General features: G+C 36.0%; 1 protein-coding gene across 4 annotated transcripts in view; it reads right to left on the minus strand.

The window, feature by feature from the left end:
• Positions 1–24,375, minus strand: part of PCDH9 (protocadherin 9) — a 679,091-nt gene that overhangs the window by 386,055 nt on the left and 268,661 nt on the right. Inside the window, exon 2 of one of the 4 annotated variants that reach the window (XM_059821051.1) lies at positions 264–329. The exons of the other annotated variants lie outside the window; for them this stretch is intronic. Coding sequence (XP_059677034.1) covers positions 264–329 — 66 coding nt within the window. The remainder of the gene's footprint in view (positions 1–263; positions 330–24,375) is intronic. 4 annotated transcript variants of the gene reach the window in all.

A 24,375-nucleotide genomic window follows, 5' to 3' on the forward strand; every position in this document is an offset into this window, starting at 1 on the left:
TATAACCTTCAGCTGAGCAATTCTCTCTATCTCCTGTCAGATGCTACTGCACGCTTCTAGTTCACTACATGCATTACTTCAACTTCACACCAGCGTGACAATATTGAAAAGAATGGAAACACACTTGCATAAATTTGCAGTAATGCACTTCTTACGACCCTTGCAGGAGTTTTGCCCATTGAATTCAGTGACAGCAGGGCCCAAAATACCTATCATAAAATTAAATGTTTATTTTATTTATTTCAGTGGATCTGGTATCTTACCACCCATGGTTTGCCAGGTACCCAAATCTCCCACAAGTACTTCGGCATATCTCCAAAATTCAGTGCCTAAAAAGCAATAATATTTAAATAAAAAAGATGTGTCATTCTTACTACAGATCTTCAGATAACCCACCTCCCCAATGGCCCAATATTGCTAATATAGAAACAAAATGTGAGCAAATTTCTACTGAAGATAGATAAATAACTTTTTATGAGGGTTCACAAACTTCAGAGGCCATAGCCTAGTGTTACCAAACATATGCGTGGTAACATTGAAAAATGCTATGTCAAACGTTAATTTGGTTTCTGAAGGCTGATTGTATAATATCTTGCTGCAGCCAGGCAACAGATTTTCAGATGGGTTTTTATTGTTCTATTTAGTGAACTACCAACTGAAATAGCTGTCTCATAGTAAGAAGAAACTTTTTTTTTTAATTTAATGCACTATTAAGCTTTTTATTAAGATATTATTAATCAACCCTGAGACTCTAAAAAGCAAAACCAGCAGATCTTTAAAACTGCAATTAAAGCTGTGTTTAATGTGGGAGCATTAATGGATGTTCATGCTCTGTTACTAACTGCTGAATATAAATAGCTCTATGCACTTCAGGTTCCCTCCTGAGTATAATACTCAGATACCCCAAAATATCATGTCTCTGAGGACTTGAGTCATAAGGACTCTGTGTGTATGTGGCTGCAAAAGAACTGTGAAGGGGAAGTTCAGTAGGTTACCGAGTTTGCAAAACCTTCAAAACTGCCTATTCCTAGAGGAACTGAATTGGTTATCCAACCCAAAAGCAGAATAGTACTGCAATAATTCTGAACAACCTAAGCCAGAGCAACACATGCATTTGGAAGGACAGTCAGAAACTCAGGTATCAACCCAGCACAAGGCCTTTGTACTGTTCTATTTTATTTGAGAAAAGAAAGCTTCTCAAAGAGAGAACATTACATTAAGAGTAATGTTTCTAGGAAGCTGGACAATTTCAAATCCATTCTCTGTGAAGTAATATGCCCAAATTGCAAACAAGCACTCTGTGCACCATATTCAGAAAGGACATTAGTATTATGAACAGAATGGTTCATCTGCTCCTTTACCATCGTATAGTGAGCAAAATCCTCAGAAAACTTTACATCGCATAGTACTTTACTCACAATGGAAAACACATGTGTCTTCCAAAGTACTCCCAACAAGTACCTCCGATATCTCACACAAGTTCAGTGTTACTGGAGAATTCTATCACAGTTCTGAATGCTTTTTCCAGAAATCCTCTTGAAAGCAGAAAGTCATCTTAAGTATTTTATCTACCAAAAATATTCTCCTCTGATATCTGAATTCACATTTCCAACTTACTTCAAGAAGTCCCTTCTTTGTCATCTAAAATTTCATTTGAAAAAAATCATAACCAAAATACTTTACACAGCAGAAATGTTATTTGGTCTTACACTCTGAATGAAAAGGTACTTACACAATCCATGGAGATTAATAAGTATAGCTTAACAGAAAGGTAAAAGCCACTGAGAATGCCTCATTTTAAAATCTGCCTGTATCTCCTCTGATATTTTACATATGATTGTTTTCCTCATTTACATGAGTACAAATGAAGAGCAATTCACCCAAAGGCAAATTAAACTGGTAAAAAAGCAAAGTAGTTGTCCCTGTGGATCAAGCTCTCTCTTTAGAATGTATATTGCACAGTTTTATCCACTTTGATAAACTGATGAGTTTTTGAAGGCAGACTCCATATTACCAAACACCTCCTTACTTGTTAGAATGTCACCTTTGCAGAAATAATAAGTATTGTTTCCTGAAAGTAATTGAAAAGGAAGCACAAGAGTAATTTCAATAGCAACAAATAATGAATGTTTCCCCCATCCCCTTTGCTAGTTGAAAGCTTAGGGAGACCATCAAAATAAAATAGGAATAAGCAGGAATAAAATCTCATTCATATAGCAATTGCAGATTGAAAAGACAAATGCATGGCATCATTAAATACAATACCTTTTTTCTGCAGAGCTGTTTTCTCAAAAAGCAGACTACTGCTACAACAGAAGTGAAATATGTCTTTCTCACTTTCCCTTGCTTTTGGGAATGGTTAAGATCATTATGTATTGCAGGGCCAGCAAAGACAACCAGAGAAGAAACAGCTTTGCAACAGCTTTTCTGGCTCCCCATCCTTCTACAGTTTCCCTGTGCCTACCAGCACATGGTAGAAAGCTGTAAAGAAAGTGGCTCCTGCTCTCAGTCTTACAACCAGTGACAATTCCAACTGGAATTAAACTTGGACCATACTCTTCACCCAAATAAATTACAGCTAGAGGCTGAGGGAAAAAAGATTTTGATATGGGAGGGGGTGGGGGAAGGAAGAAAAAAAAGTAGCTGTAAGGAACGAGTAACATGAAATATAGTTTTAAGTATTACAAAGAACAGTTTGAAGTTCTAACAAGAGATGAGTCCCTTGTCCTTGAGGTCAGTGTAGAAAGTACTCCCATCAGTTGATGACCTAAATTAATGATTCCTGAAATGGCTCATGACTGCCATACACTTAAAATTCAGGGTTGGATTCAAGAGGTCTTAAGTATATATAGCTTCATCCCTAAAAGGTGTTCAGAAGTCAACATAATTTAAGGTATCATAAAACGTGCAAGATTTGTTTCTGTAAAACTTAGTACAGTTTTATCTTTTCCTTCCAACTGTTCCTCTATTTCATGAGCTGACATTGGCAAAATCCTTCAACCAAAATGCACACTGTTTTTCTTATTTCATTTATCATCCAACATCATTTACAAACAAAACGGTTGTGGGAATATCTTGAGCTAAACAGTTTGGATGGAGGAGGGGAATGCCAAAGTCAGCATCATAGATGAGATTGCAATCCAACAGCAAGGAAGATAACACAGAAAAAAATTACCAATTGCTTTTTCCCAATAAAATGAACGGATATAACCACAGACCTCTAAAAGTAATGAAAACAACCTACTGTGTCATCATTTTATGCAAGAAAGAGAGAGAGAAGATTAGCCTAAAACTCCTACAATAATATGGATTTTTTTCAGCTGACAAAAGCAATACTATATAAAATCTTTTCTGTGCTTTATTTCTAATTACCTTCTACCCTTTAATGAACAAGAAAGCACTTGATCTTGAAAGTCCTTGTGCAGTCAAAACTCCCACTAAAATTAATGGGACGTTTTTTCCAGCCTCAGAGCTCTGAGATCAGTCCTCAAACTTAGCTCTTTCTAAGCTTCTTCCATTAATCAAACTTCTTAGTTTTTTCCTCTCTCTTCCGCTAGGATCATATATTAAAAAATACAGACACCAGAAATCATAACCTTGCCTGAGGAAGAAAGCCTGGTGTACTTCGCTATCCTCAAAAGTTTAGCACAATTTTACAAGTAAAACACCAATTCTGAAGAAACTTGGTTGCCTGGACAACAAATACTTAATTTTGGCCTCTTCAAACAGTTTGTACAGATGTTGTTGCACAGTGCCTGTGGAAATTAAGCTGTCTGAATTACAAAACTGAAATGTGTGTACACAAACTTTCTAATCAGGCAAACCTCTCTGTAACTAATGGACCAAAACATAAGGGACTCCGAACAGCCTCATCCCTCACTCCCAGCAAATAAGGAGTTAAGGGACTGAGATTCAACGCCCATTTCTCCCACCTAGCCTCACATAACCTGCAACATATGTCTGACATTTCAGTGCCTAGAAGGAATAAAATTAAATCCTTTTTTGTATAACTCAGTAAATCACTTTGATTTGCAGACTGTTGGTCACTCATTTAACGAAAATGACAATTCTTATACAGTTTAAAAAAAACCCAACACCGCAACAAAACCTAGCAAGAAATTTCTGTATTCAAAAGAATTTGCTGTCTTTTTGGCTGTGATACAGTAGCACCATTACCCCACCATAATTCTCAATTTTCTCCCACTGAAATAGTATAGGAGGCTCTTGCACAGAAATAAAAATAAAATACACTGTAACCTGTGAAATCAGGTAGTACCAACAACAGTGTCTTAAGAAAAACTATGAGACTAGTTTATGGCTGATCATTAATAGGTCTCAGCAAGGATAATTTCTTTTGTTCATTTTTACACTTCAGCAGCACAGTAGCGTGTATATACGAGAGAACTGACAGAAGAGCACAGCATTTAATTGCTCATTTAGAGAGCCTGTGAGAGGCTGTACTGCACCGGCATACAGTCTGGAAATGATACAGTTCTGCATGGATTCTTACATAGGATTATACCTTTCAGTGAAGATGCTGTGGTATCTGTGAAGCTTCTGTAACATTGCCTTCATTTATGAAGAATTCAGGCATAATGAACTACTGATCCTTTAATTGCAGTGAAGAAATAAAAGATCCAGCAGATGACAGAAAGAAGGAGGAATAAGGATGATGGACTGATTTGCAGTTTGACACATTAATACACACACACAAAAAATTCCTCCACGATAAACATTCAATTGAAGAAGCAGCACCAGATAAGTCCTTGCCAACTCACTGGGTCCTCTTCTTTGCCAGCTGGCACGGTTTAAATTAACTTCGGCATTCTTTTGCCTACAGCTTGCCTTTATTTTTAAATGCTGAAATTTACAGGACTTGAAGACACACAAAAAAATTTTAAATAAATAATAGCTACTGGTGATGGTTGCTCATTATGGAAGAGGAAAAACCACGAGAAAGTAAAGCAGCAACTACATCAGTTACAGAGATAAGCAATTTTGCTTGTTCTCAAAAACAAAACCAATAAAAAACCCACATAGGCACAATCACTTTCTAAAGAATGAAGTAAAACCTTAAAAGGCAAATTTTAATTTATTAAAAAGAATGAAAGTAAGAATATAATGTCAGTGTTAGAAATGAAAGGTTCACAAGACATGTAATTATTTTCCTGTGTGAGCAATTAAGTATGTTTTTAGAAAGACAAATGAATATTTTGTTAGATAAAGAAACCAAGTACATTTTTCACTGCTTTTTTTTTCAAACCTACTCTAAAATCTACCTGTACTGGTGTTAGCAGTGAATACAGAACACAGAAAATCTAGTAAGAGAAATGTCTTGGAGATCACAGAGAAATTCTACCCCATCAGAAGAAAGCAAAAAGAAGAAAGCAAATAATTCAATTTCAGTTCTCAAAGCATGTGCATTCCCCCATGCAAGCTCTGTACTTGCAACATAATACTCCACGCTATCAAAATTTTACTGTTAGAGTCATGTCTCTTAGTCACCATTGCCTCAAGGACCTATATTCACTGCCTTTGTCCCAGACTCCGTTGTTAAATAAGTCTCTGGTACTTGACTAGTAACTGTTAAAATGAGATGTAAAGAGGAACTAACACTGCAAAGACAGTGTAAACATAACAGCAAGTTCACCATTCATATTCTACAGTGAATTTCGTGTATTTATTGTCTATGTAATGTCTAATTAACACTGATGGCCTGATGTGAGACCATTTGACAGGTATAAAACTTTATCACTTGTAAGGTACTGAGTATATAATTTCAACAGAAGACTTTGCTTATTTTGAACACAGACATCTAGGTGCAATCCATGCATAAGGACAACATAATCCAATTAATAACTAAAAACCTCTTGGTATTTCTAGCACAGTGCAAATCTTTATGGCTGAAATGGATCTAGACTGACTGTTAATGATGACAGTTTATAACTGGTTTCAGCCATAAAAGATTATATTATCATCCTGCAAATATCAAATTATTGTGGTTTTTTGCTTCTTCAGTGTTGCCTAAAATTATGATCTGTGAAGTCTTCTATCTTCATCCCAAGGGCAAAGGAAAGACATGGTCATATAAGACAAAGAATAATGTGTGGTTCTTGAGAAGCAGATAACCACTATTTAGGCTTGTGTGGATTACTCCTATGTGAAATAAATTGTTGGTTTCAATTTAGCTCGAAGTAGATGTGATTTATCTATGAAAAAACACAAGTAGACTACTTATTGGTAGCTCTAAGGTCAAAAAGGTCAAAGATTCAAACCACTACCTGACCAACAGTGACTGGCTCTTTGCACTGCTGTACATTGCACTGCACCTATTCCATGGATACACTGTGATGAAAGTGGATGATAAAGGTCTATATATCACCTCTCACAACTGTGAAACTCTCTTCAGGCAAAACTACAGAAGAGTCAATTATATGCAAACACAGCAACAGGGGACAGATTGTTTCAGTAGCTGCAGCATGAAGTTAGTAAACTATATGCAACGGGCAAAAGAAAAAAGAGCACACTTTTGTACTATCCAGATATTTCTAAATGCTAAGTGACAGTATGCTAAAAAAAAAAAAAAGTTAAATAGAATCTCTTTAAAAGCAATAAAGCCTCTCTCTCATTTTCTCTTTCTCTCAGAGGCACCATATTATGTTGCAAAGGACAATCCTTTACACCTTAGAAGAGGACTCTAGTCTGGTGGGAAGACTTTTAGTCATGCAAAGCTACATTTTACTAAAATCCCAAGGGCAGATGTGATTCAGCTTTGAAATTGGCACTATGAGTCAATGTACTATTTTTTTCCCAATTTAATTCTTTGGCTCCATCCCTGTGAATTCTATAAGCTCAAATCCATGCTGTGAATAAACATATACACTGAGATTTTCTGCTAATGATTTGCACAGATAGCATGGCAATTCTCTGTTATGAATTGAACAAATTATGAAGGGAGCAGCAGCCTTCTGGTTGAGAAGGAGGGGTACAGTTAATTATTGCTGCCATTCAAAGAAAATAAGTGTAAACTTCTGACAATAGTCAGAAGAAAATCATAAGGAGTGTATTGTGATCAGTTTATTTTTCTCACTATTAAGAATAGTGATAAAGTAATCCTAATGAAGACCATCAGGATATCAAAGAAACAACGCAATGCTTGAAAGAAACTTCAGAAGTTTTCCTGATTACAATGCCTAGGATATGAGCCCCCTGTTAGTAACTTTTCTCTTTCACAAACTGAAAAAAAATATTTTGTCAAGATTTACATAAAGAACCTACATTGTTACAGACATTCCTATTCAATTATTCATATACCTTATTTCTAGTAAGTCTAATCATATTTTCTCTTCTGTCTGAATGTCACAAATTTTATCGCAGTTCTTACACTGATGTTAATATTAGGAGAGGAAGGGGTTGTGTTGAGGTTTAACCCATAACATACTTAGTAATACAATTAACACAGCTGCCTGCCTAATCAGTAAAAGGCTGATTCATACCCTAAAATATCTTAACTGCTCTGTATTGATCCCATTGTCATCCATTATCTCCATATTAAGTAAAAAAAGAAATGACACCTTCCCTATTGTGCTTCTCCATAAATATGACTACCTTTTTAAATAAATAATATAGTCTTCAATCTCTTTAAAATTTTTCTAATTCTACAAAAGCCAAGTTTAAAGTAAAAACAGAAATCAATAAATAAATGCTGTCTTTGCAGTAATTCAGATAGCAAACATGTTCCACTCATGTTAAAGAACAAGACAAAAAACATTTTTCAACAAGATTATGCCAAACTGAACTCAAAGGTTTAAAATCTTGACTTGTTGTACCATCCCACAGTAATCCTGACATTGCCAGCAGCTGATTTGTATCAGTGAGTATTACAATATAATGTAATTAGTAATGGTAATATTACCACAAATAGTATAAACAGCCCTGCTCTACTGCCTTTAAATTAGTTTTGTAAGCATGTTAATAACATACCATCAAGCGTCAGTAAAATACTTGACAGTTTCTTGAAAAAAGTTTATGCATGTCTAAGCAATTTTCTCATACACAGGTTTTCTTTAGAAAACATGTTGTCAGTATTCCATTAGCTCAAAAGGGAGTGTATGCATAAAAGAATCTCTGCTAAAGAAGTCTGACTGCTAGCCAGGAAAGCATATGTTCAATAGTCTGTATTTACTGCTGGCTGGGAGAGGGTTGTAGGTACCACAGCATCAAATTAATTTCTTCTTTAAAAGATGTCTAGCAGTGCAGTGAATGCTTTTCATTTTCAAAGGGGGAAACCTTTGAACGGCACAAAACCTTATTTTGACAGTATTTTGACAGTGACTGTTGGAATGAAAACAGAGTAGATTAACAGATATGTAGGGCAGATATCTTAGGTCTGATCCAAGGTCTCTGAAGTCCACCAGAATTTGGATGGTGTCCTAAACCAGTCACTTTCCTGAAACCATTAAAAAAGAACATACACCCCCCAAAAAAGCCAACCAAACCCAAAATGAAATTAATGTATTTTTGCTGCATATCCTACCATAATTGGAGGCTGCCCAACTCCCCACAGTGAAATGCTACATTATTGGCAAAAATAGAAACACAGTCTATAACTCAGTTTTCCGACCTGTATTATGCTGATCTGCCCTCTAGAAGTGCCACTCCTTGTACTAGAGATGAAGACCAGCTTAAGTGTTTGAACTTCAATGTCTATCATTTTGCTGTTGAAAAGTTCAGCAAGAGGAATCTTATCATCATTGTTCAAAGATATTTTCCATACCATCAGACAGTTGGTTGATTTGATTCACTTTCCATTTTGTACAGAACTACTGGCTTAATAAGACATTCAGAATGCCAATAGGTATGCTTAACACTATGATATGATGCATACGAGGTTAGAGAAAAGTCTGTTTTGTCAGGTTAAATTATATAGAGATTGAAAACAGATTTTTCTCTAATCTTATTTTTTCAGAAACAGTGGAACCATTTTAACACAGTGTTCTTCAAAAGGTTTTATGTCTATAGTCAATATCTTTCATGGAATATTTCAGTACAAATATTTACAGTGCAAGCAAAGATATAATGAAGTGTGGATTTGCGGAGGGGTTTTTTGGGGGTGTTGGGTAGTTGTTGTGGTTTCTGGGGGTTTTTTTGAAAGCACACACAATCTTAACTATGGCTATTATTGATGGAAATTTACATTCACAGGTATACTCACACAGTTTCTCTGAAGGAAATTTCATGTTATGGGACTGTATTAAATATTTTCTGTTTCCACTTATCAATACCTTCACAATCATTTTACTGAAAACATAATCTTGAGTAAAAAAACTTGCCACTTCTGACTTTTAAATTTTACCTCTTGCTTGGGAAACCAAGAAAATGAAAAAGATGGGTGAGCCATCCTAAACAGAATCCTTCCCTTGACCCTCAAATAAAGCTCCCTTGTCCTTACATAGATGGATCAGTCATCTACTTCCACTTCTGGGGCTGACTTGAAATTCTACTGCTGCTTGCCCTGTTTTGATTTCATTTAATATTTTTACATTTTACGTGGTTGATGTTTAACAATTAGTAATAATATGCTAAAATAAGCAACAATTTTAATCCTTGAATTCAGGGTCATCATGAAGTCATCCCTCCTGTAGTAAGGTATTCCACATACAGAAGAGGAAAAAATCCTTCAAGATCCCCACCATCTAAGGATTGCTTAGACTATGAAAATTAGAGATCTATTACATCTTTCATTCCTATGGCAGCTGGCATAAAAATACAGAGAAACAAGATACGACTCTTCCTTTCCCTCCCTTTGCGTAAGACAATCATATAGAACTAGGACTGACCAGGATGATGCTGTTCTATGACTCAGTTTCAGTTTAAGCAGCCAAAATGAGCCTCTTCACTACTCTTAAGCTACTGACAAAATATAAAAATCATTCACTCGATTAGTCTATTATATTAATAACTTTAAAAAAATATCAGTTGTGCAAGTTTTATATTACATTGACATTTAGTGTCCTATTGCAAAACCAATATTCCCTGATGTGATACAGAATCCTCTGATGTAATATAGCAGCTTATAACACAGCAACATATTTGAAGCTTTTATTAACTCTGAAATCCAACATAACTTTTTCATTATTTCTTTAAAATTCAGTATTATCTTAAGAAAATATTAGCATACCAATGAATTTAGAATCCATTTTACCATAATAATTACTTATGTCAGATTTTGCAAAGATAGGTTGCAGTTATTGCTACGATACAGCTCCTATGTTTAATTACACAGAATCTTCTAAATTCTGAATTTAGGAAAAGAAAATAATTTTAAAAATCCTCAACTTAAAATGCAAATGATAGTTTTGTGCTGAAAGAAAATAATTTTATGAAGTCTGAAAGAAACTGTGAAAATCATGTTAGAAGTTAAAGACAGGGAAGGAAAATGTATAGATTAACTTTTTTAATTGCATAAATTTTGTCTAGTATGTTTTAGTGAAAAGCATTTGCAGCAGTAGTATTGCACAAAGTTCTTTGAATTAATTATATGGATCATTCAACTAATTGTTTTTACTCCCCAAACAAATTCTAATCACCAAGTGTACCACAAGTCTTTTTTCCCCACATAGCTTTTATTTGAAGTGTTATATAAAGCAGGTAACCCTATGTTCTTTCTCTTTTATATACGTATATTACTTATTTATTTGTATTTTGATAAGTAGGAGGAAGAAATCAAATTCCTGCCATTTGATTGGGAAATGGAGGAAAACCTCAATAGTTGAAAGCTAAAGACTTTAAAATTTGAGCTAAAGGTCCACGTTAAGCCGCCTGAGACTTTAAAGTCCTCTATGAAGACTAGGTACGAAAGAGGAAGACCCTCTCACCTTTAAAATTTCCTAGTGTGGTTTTCAAGCCAATGTCCGTTATTTACTAATTCAGCATTAAATTACATAATCTATAGTAAGTACTATGATCCTAATTACGACAGAGTCAGTCACACTTTTTCAGAATTGCAGAAATTAGGAGAACTGCCTAGCTTCCAGGTCCAGGCATGTACAACATAACTGGGTGCGATGGCTAAGACAACCCCATCTCATCATGTTTCTGCCTGACAGACAGTAACCCCAACTAGAAGGAAAAAAAACCCAACAAAAAAGCCCAAAACCCCCCAAAACTCAAACAGCTATAAATATTTGAATCTGCTACATGACCGGTAGTGGGTTGTTGGATCAGATGGCCTCCAGAAGTACAGCCATAATGGTTCTGGTCAAGGACCTGCCTGGCTCAGTATCCTGTCTCCAACCATCTTGACAACTTTTGTGAAATGACTCCAGTACAGACGCAAGAACACTCAGTTATCTGGATCTACAGTGGATTTATTCCTTCACATGTCTAAAATAAATGTGTAATTTCTTGTGTACATGCTTTACGCAGAACTGGTCATTCTTCTAGAGGAAAAAAACCCAGGCAGTTATTTATTTCAGAAAACAGACCTCAAATGAAAATTTACAACAAACAATTCATGCTGGCCATAGGAAAAGCAAGAGATAAGCAAGTATCCCTCAAGCTTTCTCCCAGCTTCCGATTATTTAAAAATCAGCCTGATAGCTATTTAGAAACCCACAACTTTTCTCAATATTTCATACTTATTCAGGATAGTTTCTTTAACAAATGATAAAAGTGATCATACGAGTAGAAAGAAATTAGCTAAAGCTAAACTAGCCTATACAGGCACTGTGAGACTTTAGGGTGTGTTTTTGATTTGTCTGTTTCTAATTCTGTCTTTAATAACGGCTACTACTTAGTGACTCAAACTGCACATATTTTGGACTCTTCAGTATTACTCTTTAAGCATCTAGTAACAGAAAAAAACCAAACAAACCATGGTTTTAAGAAGTCCAGTTGATACAAATAGTAGCAACATATTAATTTAGTATTCTGTCCACACAGTGATATTCTCACTATTACAGAGTTCAGCCGAAAAATGCTACAGAATGTCTTTAGCTCAAAACACTACATTTCCCACTGTGTCTCCCATGACAACCAGACTCCTCTGAAAACAAACTGTACCACCAGAAGGTGTCAAGAGTAGTAAAAAGAATTTCCATTCTTCCTTCTGTTGACTTCAGAAAATTTCAGCTTCAGCACTTTCAGAACTAAACAGAAAATCTTAGTTTTCTCTTGCAAATTCATACATACAAATTAGTCAAGAATTGCATCAGCATACATTGATAAATATAAAGAAAAACAAACCTGACTACCTAATTCACTTGTTCTAATAGAAATCTTCAGATGTCACTAAAATTGAAAATGCAAGTAACAGAGCAGGGTACAAGGGCAGATACCAACAAAATGTAGCAGTTGCCATTTGCTAAACTCTGGAGTTCAGCAAACATTTACAAATCCCAGGCAAATCTTTTTTTAAGGGAATTTTTTAATTCTTTATACTTTCATCGAGGTTTATGTGATCTCAGACTGCGCTGCTACCAGAGAGACAGCCCTCACTTTCTTCTCTTTTGCCGGGCACATCCTTTGCTATGTCAGTACTTAAATCATGTAGTTCACCAGTTATGTCAGTTCCTTGAACTGACTAAAAACTAGACCTGCCTCCCCAAATTATTATTTTTCCCAGAACAGCTGAACAATCACTAGTGCTGACACAAGAGAGGTGGCAGGAACAGACAGCTGGAGGCAGGGAAAAGAGCACAACTTGCCTTTTTGGCAGTAGTGTGGTCAAAACTGATGCTGAGAGATCAAAGAGAAAGCTAGAATATTAAATGACAGGAGCTGTATCTCATTCTGTATTCTTTTCCTGAACTGGAAGAGCATGAGATGAACATGAATTCCCATTAGAACCAGCTTTATTATACACCCAGCTAACACCAGTACTTTTTCACTATCTGGAATGATGATCTGATGATTTATGCTGTTGGAAGCTAAGCTATCATTCCACAAGGGGCACATTGAGCAGGATCTTGACTTTTTAAAACTTAGGAAAATAAGTTATTTAAAAGAACAAGTAGCCACAGAACCAGAGGATTTGGTCAGAAGCACCTGTCAAAGTAGTCACTTCGCTGTTCCCCTGGGAGCTATTAAAGGTTCATCAGACATCTACCACAATAAAACCAATAAAAGGTACCTATATTGCATTTAAAGAAGGAGAGACAAAACAAAGTGCTCATAGTAAACTGTAACTGCTTGCTCTTTGGGTCTACCAGGTGACTTCTAATTTCACATTAATGGGAGAGAAATCACAAAAAATAAAATTAAAATATATCTCTGAAGAAAATGGATGAGTCATTTAATACTAATCCTGATTCAAACACAACACAGAAAAGAACCTTCAAGAATAAAAAGTAATGATTTTTCCTGTCAGTGGTCCACCACTGACAATTATTGAAAGTGTACTTCTAGAAAATTTACTTAACTGAAACACTGCAGTTTTAAACTGTTTGCCTTGAATATGTACTGAACTGTATCAGTAACCACTTCTTCAATTAAGTGCAGGACTTGGAGACATACTGTGGTGTTTCTTTCCAGAAAGAACAATTTGCAACAAAACAATCAACTGAACTTTCAGAGTAAGTACATTTCTGTAAGTCTTATAAAACTTCAGATGTCACCTGAAACCAGCAGTCAAAACTTCTGATTTAGACCTTTTTTTTAAATCTCTTTTTTTTCTTATGAAAAACCCAGATTATGCAATACTAGGGATTATTTAGGCGAAGATCCAAAACCTGACACTTTTCCAGATGTATTTCAATCTCACTGTTAGTCATTCTCCCCGAATCAGTGTCAGCCTTATCATCTACACATACTTATTAAAATGATGATGTCTTCATAAAAGCCATAATGACAAACATTGAATATACCTAGAAACATTAATGTATACTTACATAATAAATGTATCTGAAAAATAAACCATTGAAAGAATGTTTTCACATTTCCAGAAATCTGCACAGATCTTCTTCCCTCTCAACTAAAATAAGCTTTTGGCTTTTCCAAAAGTGCCTGTGAAAATAACTTGTCAAAGGTAGGTCCTTAGAACAGGGATTGGAAGAGGGGAGCCAGAACATCAGCAGCAGCCTGTGAAGTTAAACTCATTACCTACAAAACCCGTACATCTGCAGTTATGCCTAAACATTGTATAAACTATGCGTACGTTACCATTCTAAAAGTAACTTTCCAACCACTGGAAATGGCAGTATTTTCAACCACTGTAAAAGGCAATATGGATGTAAATAGAGTCCCTATTTTATTTTTAAATCCAACATATTGCTTATCTTAAGACATTTCACAGTGTCAAGGCCCTAAAGCATTCACTTCTTACTGAGGTTTGTTTCACTGTGTGAGATCTGAGCTAAATTAAACACCATCATTTGATAAGCTGCAACCATCTGATCTTACAGCTTCTGCTGTACAAATGCCCAATTCCCTTGCTCTGATCCCTCCTCTTACTGAAACAGATCCAGTAATCTCTGTCATACACTGAAACTAGCCTCAAAGGAGAAAGTATTTTTATGGCAGTCCTAGGGAGACTGACGCCAATGTTGGACGTTACTAAGCCTCAGATATTCAATCTCTTCCAAGTCAGTGAATTTAAAAAGAGTTCCTTGTAGCACAGGGTTCACTGATATTTTGCACTTGAATGTGTGCCAACTCACCTTTCAGCCTCATTGGTTACTAAGGTAAAAACATTTGTATTTGTTCATTTTTCTGAAATGGGAAGGTTATTTCTCAGAGTCTTTGGATTAGGTGTTAAACCTTCCCACATTGATACAGCAGGAAGGTCTAGCATTCCTTTCAATTAAAATGCTGTGGTTTTCAAACTGAGTGAGAAATCTGATAATGTAGACAGCACCTGTAAAGCCTGTGGCTTGCAAATGACTGAGAACTTGCAATCCATCATCTAAAACAAAACCCATAAGAACTGTCCTAGCATGAAAAATATCTTTCTCAGAACTATTATCCATTGGCATCCTGCATGATTTCACACTGCTACACTGAGAAAATATGAAAGTATTCCCGAACCATTCAGAGAATACAAATGCATTTGGTCTTTGATTAATTGCATTAAAACCACAAATGTGAAACATCCACACAGAGAAATGGGTGAATTGGGCACTTTTTTCCTCTTTCATTTTTGTCTTGTTATAAAAATGCCACAGTTTTCACTTTTAGGAAAGATGCCAGCAATGCTGAAATACACTGAAAATGTCTAAGTGTTGGCCAGAGTGAAAGTTTTGCTGTAACTGGCAAGGGTTCCTACAAAGGACATTGGGGGGGGGGGGGGTGGGGGGGGGGGTGGCAAAGAAAGGATGAAACTATGAGATTTTTAGGGTGATTTTTTATTAATAGTATTATGCATTAAATTTCTTCTAGTAGTTTTGGCATCTAACCTTTCCCATGCCCCCAATATATCAATCCCCTTCTTGTCCCAGTGAAATTAACCTATTTTTCAGTTTTCAGTTTCTCTTCATATTATGTTCTGTCTCTCCAGACATCTTAGAAATCTCCTTATTGCACCTATGCCAGACACATGAAATCTTACTGCCTTGCCTTGCAAATCAATCAATTATATTTTGCTAGCAGTGAGAACAGCAACCCAGGGTGAGTAACACCTAATCCAAAATCAGCAGCTTGAGTTTGATCTGTGCACACTGGATTATTGAACTATAACAATTGACTAAGAGAATTTAAGAAGGTATTACATCTGTGACCATAAAGAAGGGCAATGAAGCTGGTGAGGGGTCTGGAGCACAAGTCTTATGAGGAGTGGCTGAGGGAACTGGGGTTGTTCAGCCTGGAGAAGAGGAGGCTGAGGGGAGACCTCATCACTCTCTACAATCACCTGAAAGGAGGTTGTAGAGAGGTGGATGTTGGTCTCTTCTCCCATGTAACTAGTGATAGAACGAGAGGAAATGGCCTCAAGTTGCACCAGGGGAGATTCAGGCTGGGTATTAGGAAAAATTTCTTTACGGGGAGAGTGGTGAAACACTGGAACAGGCTGCCCAGGGAGGTGGTGGAGTCACCCTCACTGGAGGTGTTCAAGGAACGTGTGGACGTGGCATTGCGGGACATGCTTTAATGGGCATGGTGGTGTTAGTTGATGGTTGGACTTGATGATCTTAAAGGTATTTTTCAACCTTAATGATTCTGTGATTTAAATAAATTTGTATGGAAAACAGCCTTGGAGAGGGAGGGGGAAAGAAAGAAAGACAAAAGAGAAGTAGTATAACAGAAGGAGAACCTACCCATGAATGAATTACATTATTTTTATATGCGAAACGATGTTGTAGAGCCAATTTCTTGAATCCAGAACATTAGCCACAACATCATTCAAGATAACAGCTTTACTGTGGAAATGAATTGCTAAGATCAATTTACCTAAATACAAGAAAAAAATCAGTTGTATCAAATTCAAAAGAAGGGGAAGTTACAACACAATTAATGGGCAAGAAATGGTGTATTATTGACAGCAGAAGAAAAACTTACAAAATCTTATGGACAATATTAACAAGTTGGATGTATGCAAATCCATAAGACCTGATAGGATTCTCCTGAGAGTGGTGTAAGGGATGACTGATGTGGCTGTAGTCCAATGTATGTAACTTGTATGGCAATTAGATGAGGTCCCTGATGGCTGTAAAAATGCTATCATTACATTCATCCTTAAAAAGGCAAGAAAAATGATCCAGAGAATAATGATATGAGCCTCAGCTAGGTCCCTGACTATAGAAATATCATGGGATATGTCTCCCTGGAATCCATTTTCAAACGCATGAGGACAAGAAAGTAATCAGAAATGTGAAACATGGATTTACCAATAGTAAGTCATGCTTGACCAACCTCATACCTCTGATGAAATGTCTGGCTGCAAAGAGCCGTGGATGTAACCTATCTTGACTTTAATAAGCCTGTAGATACAACATCCCACACTTTCTTCATAGGAAAGCTGAAGAAGGATGGACTAGAAAAAAGGATTGTTAGGTGGGATGTAAGTTGGTTGCATTGCCATGAAACCAAATGCCAGGCATCTGGCTAACAGCTTGTAACAAGCAGGTTATCCCAGTCGTTGATATGTGGTCCCATATTGTTCAATAACTTAATTTACAGACTGGGCTATGACACAGACCGCACCTTCAAGTTTGAAGATGGCAGAAATGTTGGGCAAGTGCTTTGCACAACAAATAGAAGAGACTTGATCCAGAAGAACCTGGATAAACTTGAGGACTAGACCAACAGAAAACTTAGGAGGCTCAAGAAAGGAAAATGTAAAGTTCTAAGAAACAACCCCATGTAGACCAGAAAGCAGTTGCCTGAATAACAGCCCTGCTAAAGGGGGTCTGAAGTTTATGGCTGATGTCAGGTGGAATGTGCATCTCATGGCAAATAAGGCAAGCTGCATTTATTAGGAGCACTGTAGCTACAAGTTACTATCCCCCTTTACTCAGTACATTTGAGATTGCACCAGGAGGGATGTCGAGAAAGTCAGGAGGTTGCAGCAGGTAATGTCAAGACTCGTGTATTATTATTACTATCTTACTATTATGATTATTATTACATTTATATATTATTATTATTACTAAACTTTTTAAAAAGGGTAGAAAGGGTAAAAATAGGTAACTGATGTTCAGTCACTGCTGTATGACAGATAGATGGTAGCCGTATTTTAAGTAATGTTTGAAGGCAAAGAAAAATGCTTGTTGTGTCTATATAGCTTCTCTCAACATCTAACAACACTATCAGTATTTTGCACTACTTGTTTAGAAACTCCAGGACATGAATGAATAAGGTTAGATAGATGGTAACTGAAAATACCACATAACCATACTGACAAGAGGCTTGTAGCTCATATACCATAATTTGCATCTCCATGGGATATTTTGGGTAGGGGGATATTGAAGGCAAGGGGGTGCAGAAGGGGAACAGAATTATTAATATATCAATGAAGGCTGGCAACAACTGTTTTAGGATTTATGACCTAAAAATAGTTATTTTAATCTAGAAATGAGTTTTGCATAGACACAGACAGAGAGAGGCCAACATTTTCCAAATTATCAGATAAAATATGGATGGTTGACAACCTGCAAGATGATGATTTGGTTTGCCACCATCCATTGCACTTTGTTTCCATAACTTCATATTTCTTTTCCACAACTCAAAGCACTTTCATTGGAAGTAAACAATAACAGCATTTGGAGAGTGGCAAAATAGCTTCATTTGTCTAAGGCTGTATTGTTCCACAAAATAACACTTCCTTATAACTCATCAAATGGCATTGATGAGAGCAGCAATGAGCAGAAGGACAAATTAGCGATGATATTTGCCAGGTAGCTTTAAATATTTAAAAACAGCATATGGAAAATTATATCATTACAAAGCAATACAAACAGAGGAAACTGAAATTGTCTTAAAAAATCTAATTCTAGTTGTTTATTTAAAAATCTATGTTTATTAGAATGGTAACATCAGTAACACAGAACAAAAGATGTTGTTAAGAAAACAGAAGGAAACTTAAGATAATAATGAGAAATTCATGAAATTGCAGATATATATAGATGCCTTGGTTTTAAGACCATTCACTGCGAATAAAAACAAACAAGTTCTGCGACAAAAGGTGCAGCAGAAGCATGTGGAAATTGAAGATGCTTTGGACTGCACAACATCAGGAGGTGTACAATCCACGACGGGCATGAGGTGGTTTCTCTGTGAGTTTCGGCGTACCAGAACAGAATTCTTCCAATGTGCACACTTGAAGAACTGAGAATGGGACTACTAGCACAGCTGCCTATAAAAAGCTTTTGCTCTCTGAAAGTCACACAGAAGAGCATCACTTATGACAGCAATAGACTTGGAATATTTGTAGGAATTGTGAAACTACTGAACTGTCGCATAATGCTGTCATGCAACAGATTTAATTTGCCTTTGTGAAAATCACAGAAATAACAGAAAGGAGAAATTAATGCTAGACCAGTATATTAATAAAAAGAAAGAAATGAGGAGAGGAAAGTTTAGGAAGAGGTTGAATGAATAATAAAGATCATGCTAGTCTAAGGCAAACTTAGGGTTTTCACATCTTAAAACATGAAACTATTTTCTCATGTATTTTATTTTCTTAAATATTCTTGAACCAAATAATTGGTTTCAGTTTCTTAAGAATTTTATCATTAAAAAGTACTTATTTTTTAATTTGGTTTTTTTTCTATATTTCAAAGAGTAGCTTTATGTATGTCAAGAGTTCAACACAAGATGGTGAACACACAGGTCTTCATCTGTATCTTAATTGAAAAGAATTCCAGTAAAGTCAAAGGACATATAGAATAAAGATCTTTTGGGGCTCTGAAGCAAGACTTACAAATAAATTATGAGATAGGGTTACATAATTTTTTGTTTTGCCCTTGCCACTCTAAATTTAGTCACCTTCTATTTCCCTGAAATTTTCACCTACTTTTTCATAAAGTTTTCTTGTCTTGGGTTCTATTGGAAGGAATTTTTCCTTGTTGATGCTTGAAAGAGTAGGAAGAAGACACAGCTCAAGTATTTATTAATATGGCATAGGTGAAAGGAAAAACCAAAACGTTTTTATGAAAGAAACAGTCTTTTAAATTTTGCCTCCTCTTCTTTTGAGGTAGTTTGGCCATGAAGCTGAAATCTGTTAGTGAACTAGGACACTGAGAGGTGGAATTTCTGAGCAACCTGATGGTTACTGCTCTTGAACTTATTGATAGAATAGCTAGCAGGAAGAAAAAAAAAAAGGAACAAGCTTTGGATTTGCAATACAGTTGGGAGGGAGTCAGAATTCAGTGAGATTGCCATTTGCAGAAGTATGCAAACACCTATAACTGACATTCTAACTGCATATCGAAAGAAAAAAACAGTGTTAATGTTTGCTTTGAGTCCTGAAATTAAAAGGCTAGAATGAATTGCAGGACGTCATCCCCTTGTTTCCTACTGCAGGACACGACAAACACTGTCAGCGGTTTTCTTAACTGATATTTATTGACTCTGCCCTTAATAAACCTTCAGTGATGACAAGTCTTCCATCTCTCCAGGTAATCTGTTTTCAGATGATGATGCTTTACTACTATTATAGGAAGAAAGTTTTAACCTGAGTTTTCAATGCTGCAGTTTAAGGTAATTACTTCTTTTTGTATCCACCATGGACATAACACAGAGAACAGATAATTCCTTCCCTATTTACAGTATCCATTTACATGCTAAACTTCCTGCATAGAGACAAATGTGATGTAGCCACATAGGGCCTGATCCAATGTCAGATAAACGCAGTGCATAGACACTGCTCTAATCATTTATTATATGTTGTGCCAGGTGTCCCATAGAGCCACTGTTGTATTTTTCCCAGCAGGAAAGGAAGAAGGAGAAAAACCTTTATTGTTATCTTTACTTGTATAAAACACTCAGATACCACAGTGATGAAAACCATATTATAAGTTAGATAGGTTCCCTACTTTCTTTCAAGAACAATTTGCCCACTTCCAAGAATTGCAATGGCAGCTGCAATTTCCTGAAGTCTTCCCAAAGCAACCTGTAGAAATGTCACCTACATCAGTCTTTGCAAGATGCACAGGATGAGCTGTACCAATAAAATCTAGTCAAAAAGCTATACTATATAACAAAAAATGAAGCAAAATCAGTACTAAAAATGTTATTTAAAGAAAAAGATGAATATTCTACATAACTATTGACACAGAAATGCTTTCCAGTAATTTTTCCTTTAACAATTAATCTTTTTTACTTTTGAGTGTAAGCAATGATGACATTAATACGGTGCAGGTATCATCAGAAAAGCCTTTCCTAGCCATATTTCCAGGCTTAATGTAACAATTAGTTTTTCCTCAAACTACAGGGTGTTTTTTTTAAACAAAATCCAGATATGCCTACTAATTTTCCAATTGTCACTGCTTATCAGTCCTTAGCCCCCCACAGGAAAACACTTTTTTTTTTAAACAGTAAGAATAGGAACCAGAAATACCAGATAGAGGACCAGGTTGAATTTCCTTATACAGAATGAGAAGGGAAAAAAGGAGAAGCTGTACACACTTGTTACAAACTTCTTCAGGATCTTGAAGCATTCTCCCTACTTACACCCTGTATGGCTACATAACGAATGAGTTGCTTCTGTAATTATCATCACTACCTGTTTCTTGACCCCTAGATTCTTCAGCTACAAGCTTCAAAACGAGCTTATACAGCTTAGTGGAGGAGCAATGTATTACATTTTCAGGTTTTCCCGAGTCACATCAGTATATTGGACATGCTGACTTCATCAGCCAACATATCTGTGAGTGTGGTCTTCTTCCCCTGCAGACCACTCAGTCAGTATTAACTATCAGGCAAAACATAAAGAACATATTTGCTTAAAACCATATGTCCAATGATGAACTGTACTATAGCACTATGTAAGAGCAGAATTCATTATTAATACAATTAGGATTTCCCTCAGCTACTCTAGAGTCTTCACTTCTGAAACTAATTAGCCTCTAACCAGCCCCAGGGTTGTTATTCTGTGAGAGTTCTCAAATACGTGCCTTTCTTTCTCTTATCATTAAAGATGCTACTACAGCTACCCAGAGTACTGCTCAGAAAGACCAGCCCTTTTCCAGACTAAACCAAAATGACCACCTGCTCCCTCTGTTTCACAGTTCTATGTTCCCTTTTGATTGATTACTGGGATATCATCTGGTAATGCAGACGATTAAGTTTTCTCCTCAGCCTGATCCTCAGGAATATCTAGTTAAAAATGTTTTTGTAGACTCCAGTATACTTCTGGTTTTGGCCATTTAACCATTACAGCCATGTGAAATCGCTGAAATTTTATTGACTATTATTAGAAGTATCAAATATACAACCTTTTATTTTAGATTTATACCTTTTATTTCTCTATCAGTATTCTATAAAGACCAAATGTCTTGGAATGAGGTCTTCAACTGAAAAATATTCCCCTGGGATATGCTATTAGTTTTAGGAGGAAATCTTCTGGAGACTGTCACAAAACCTAATGAGGTTCGTCTATTGTTACCCTTGCTCATGCTCTAACTTTGTTTTCCCATTTTCAGTAAGTACAGAAGATAGCCTGAATGGTAATTACTGGACTAGCTAAATTGTAGATGTATTTTTACTTATTGATTTTTTTAAAATTTGTTTTCAGAACAGTCAAGTACAAGTTGTATTTGCAGAGCAAAAGAGAACAGGGCAGGGGGGGTTGGTGAAGATAGAAGGGGGGAAATGCTATCCAGCCATGTAGATACTGTTGATAAAATTTATAGCTAAAAATTTAATATGTTTAGGGCCATGATGAAATGCTTATCATCAGCTTGCATTGCCTGTAGTTCTTGCTGATTCCAGCCCGCTCAGCATATCCTGGTAATGAAATGAAATGGCATGGGCCCAGTGCCTGCAAAATAAAATTTCATTACAGTTCGAGTGGTTTTCTTTTTCTTTTCTTTCTTAAAGGCTGGACTCAGGAACACACAGATAACAAACCTTTATGGATTCTTCTTTTTTTTTCTTTTTTTTTTTTTTTAAATAAATCCTATGTTTTTTATCTGTTACTAAAAGGATAACCAATATCTTAGATTTAAATTTACCATCAGTGACTCCAGTGCATCCTTCTCTTAACCCCAGCTGTGGTCTCATGACTTCTGAGCACCTATTTTAAGAAATTCTATTCAGACTCAATGTCACCACCATTGATTGGGTAATATACTGGCTGCTTCTTCCTCGGTTCCTCCTTATTTACTCATTTACCCTTACCCAGCCATGGTGATTCTAGCTTAATAATCATTTAAAGGTTACAAAACACCACACAGAATCCATTGTCATTGGACCTCTTTGTTGGGGGAAAAAAAGAGAAACCCAAAATCTGATTTCTGATACCACAAAAGAAGAATGTTTTTGTTTGCTTTGGTTTTATGTTGCCACATATAGCTGGTTTTCCACAGTTATAAAATCTATGGAGAAGCATAACTGACACACAAAATTAGACTATACCTAAAATATCACATTCTAACAAACACTACATCACTGTGATTCATAATGTTCCTATAAACTAAATCTTGGTACAGCAAAGTTTATCTATGTAAACTGATGTACACACAGGTTTGTTCAACAGCACTAAGAACAGGATCAGTTTATTAAGCTCTGGTTTTACTGTGCTCTCCCCTCAAATCTTTTATTTTACAACTCCCCCCTCCACCCAATAAATTTGTGCTTATTTTTACATTAAGAGCATACTTAACACTTCCCAGAGTTACTGTTAGTTTTAAAGCCAAATTCAGACCTTGCATTCAGCCTACAAAACTGTGTGTTTCCATGAAATAGACTATACAGTTGTCTCAGAATTTGGCTCTGGTATTTCATGTCTTCAACAGTAAATTGAATGAGTCAAATGGATCCATATTTCTGCCATATAAAGACAAATTCTCAAATGTGCTAACCTTTCTTTTTTGGGATAAACCAAAACAGAAGTGAGTCTAAAAGCTTTTGGCATTGATAACACAAAGAACCTATTACTTAATTTGTATTAAATGCAGGCAGGAACTGCAGAAACTCTCCGCTGAGGTGTATTGCTATTTTATGAGAAAACTGACTTTTAAAAGCAGAAGATGAAGATACTTGCATTAATAATCTTCTTCCAAAGGATGGATAGGTACAGTGATTAAAGTGTTATCTTAGGGCTTTAATGACCTGGGTTCAAGTCTCTGTTCTATTTTCCTTATCTCTTTGAGACACAAAGCTACATGACTTGTGTTCCCAAACTAATAAAAAAACCCAGATGCTCATGTTTCCCTGTCCTTGAAGATACTTTCAGAAGTTTTTTTAAGTTAACTACTTTTGCTGTACACACACCTGATCCAACTAAATTAAATTAATTCCAAGTGGACAACATTTCAACATGATAACCAGTGTAAGAAACCCAGCTTCCTTGGAAAAGCAGAAGCTCTCGAAAACCATTTCATGACTTTCTGGTATTGTCAGGTAAAATATCTTGAATTTGAAACATCTACAGGATAGAAAGCTACAGAGTATTGCTTTCTACACTTCTGAATAATTACTCATATTAATAGAGCATAGCATCTAGTAAATACAATTCATACTTAACGGCTTACAACCTAAACCATTTTCTGCTTTTTTTTTTTTACCTCAGCCTAATCTATAATCCCACTTGTCTGTCATTTTCCATTGTCAGACCCACTCTGAAGGCCCTCATTAGAGCAAATAAGGGGATGAGTGGGCAGCAAAGTTACACCGTGCCAATTTGGCTTTACCTGAATGAAAAGTGCAGCTAAATGTGTTGAGGGAGAAGAGCCTAACACTTTCAAAACAGAATTACATACAGCAAGGTGCTGAAGAAATTAA

This window comes from Gavia stellata, chromosome 1, assembly GCF_030936135.1.
Source record: "Gavia stellata isolate bGavSte3 chromosome 1, bGavSte3.hap2, whole genome shotgun sequence".
NCBI lineage: Eukaryota > Metazoa > Chordata > Aves > Gaviiformes > Gaviidae > Gavia > Gavia stellata.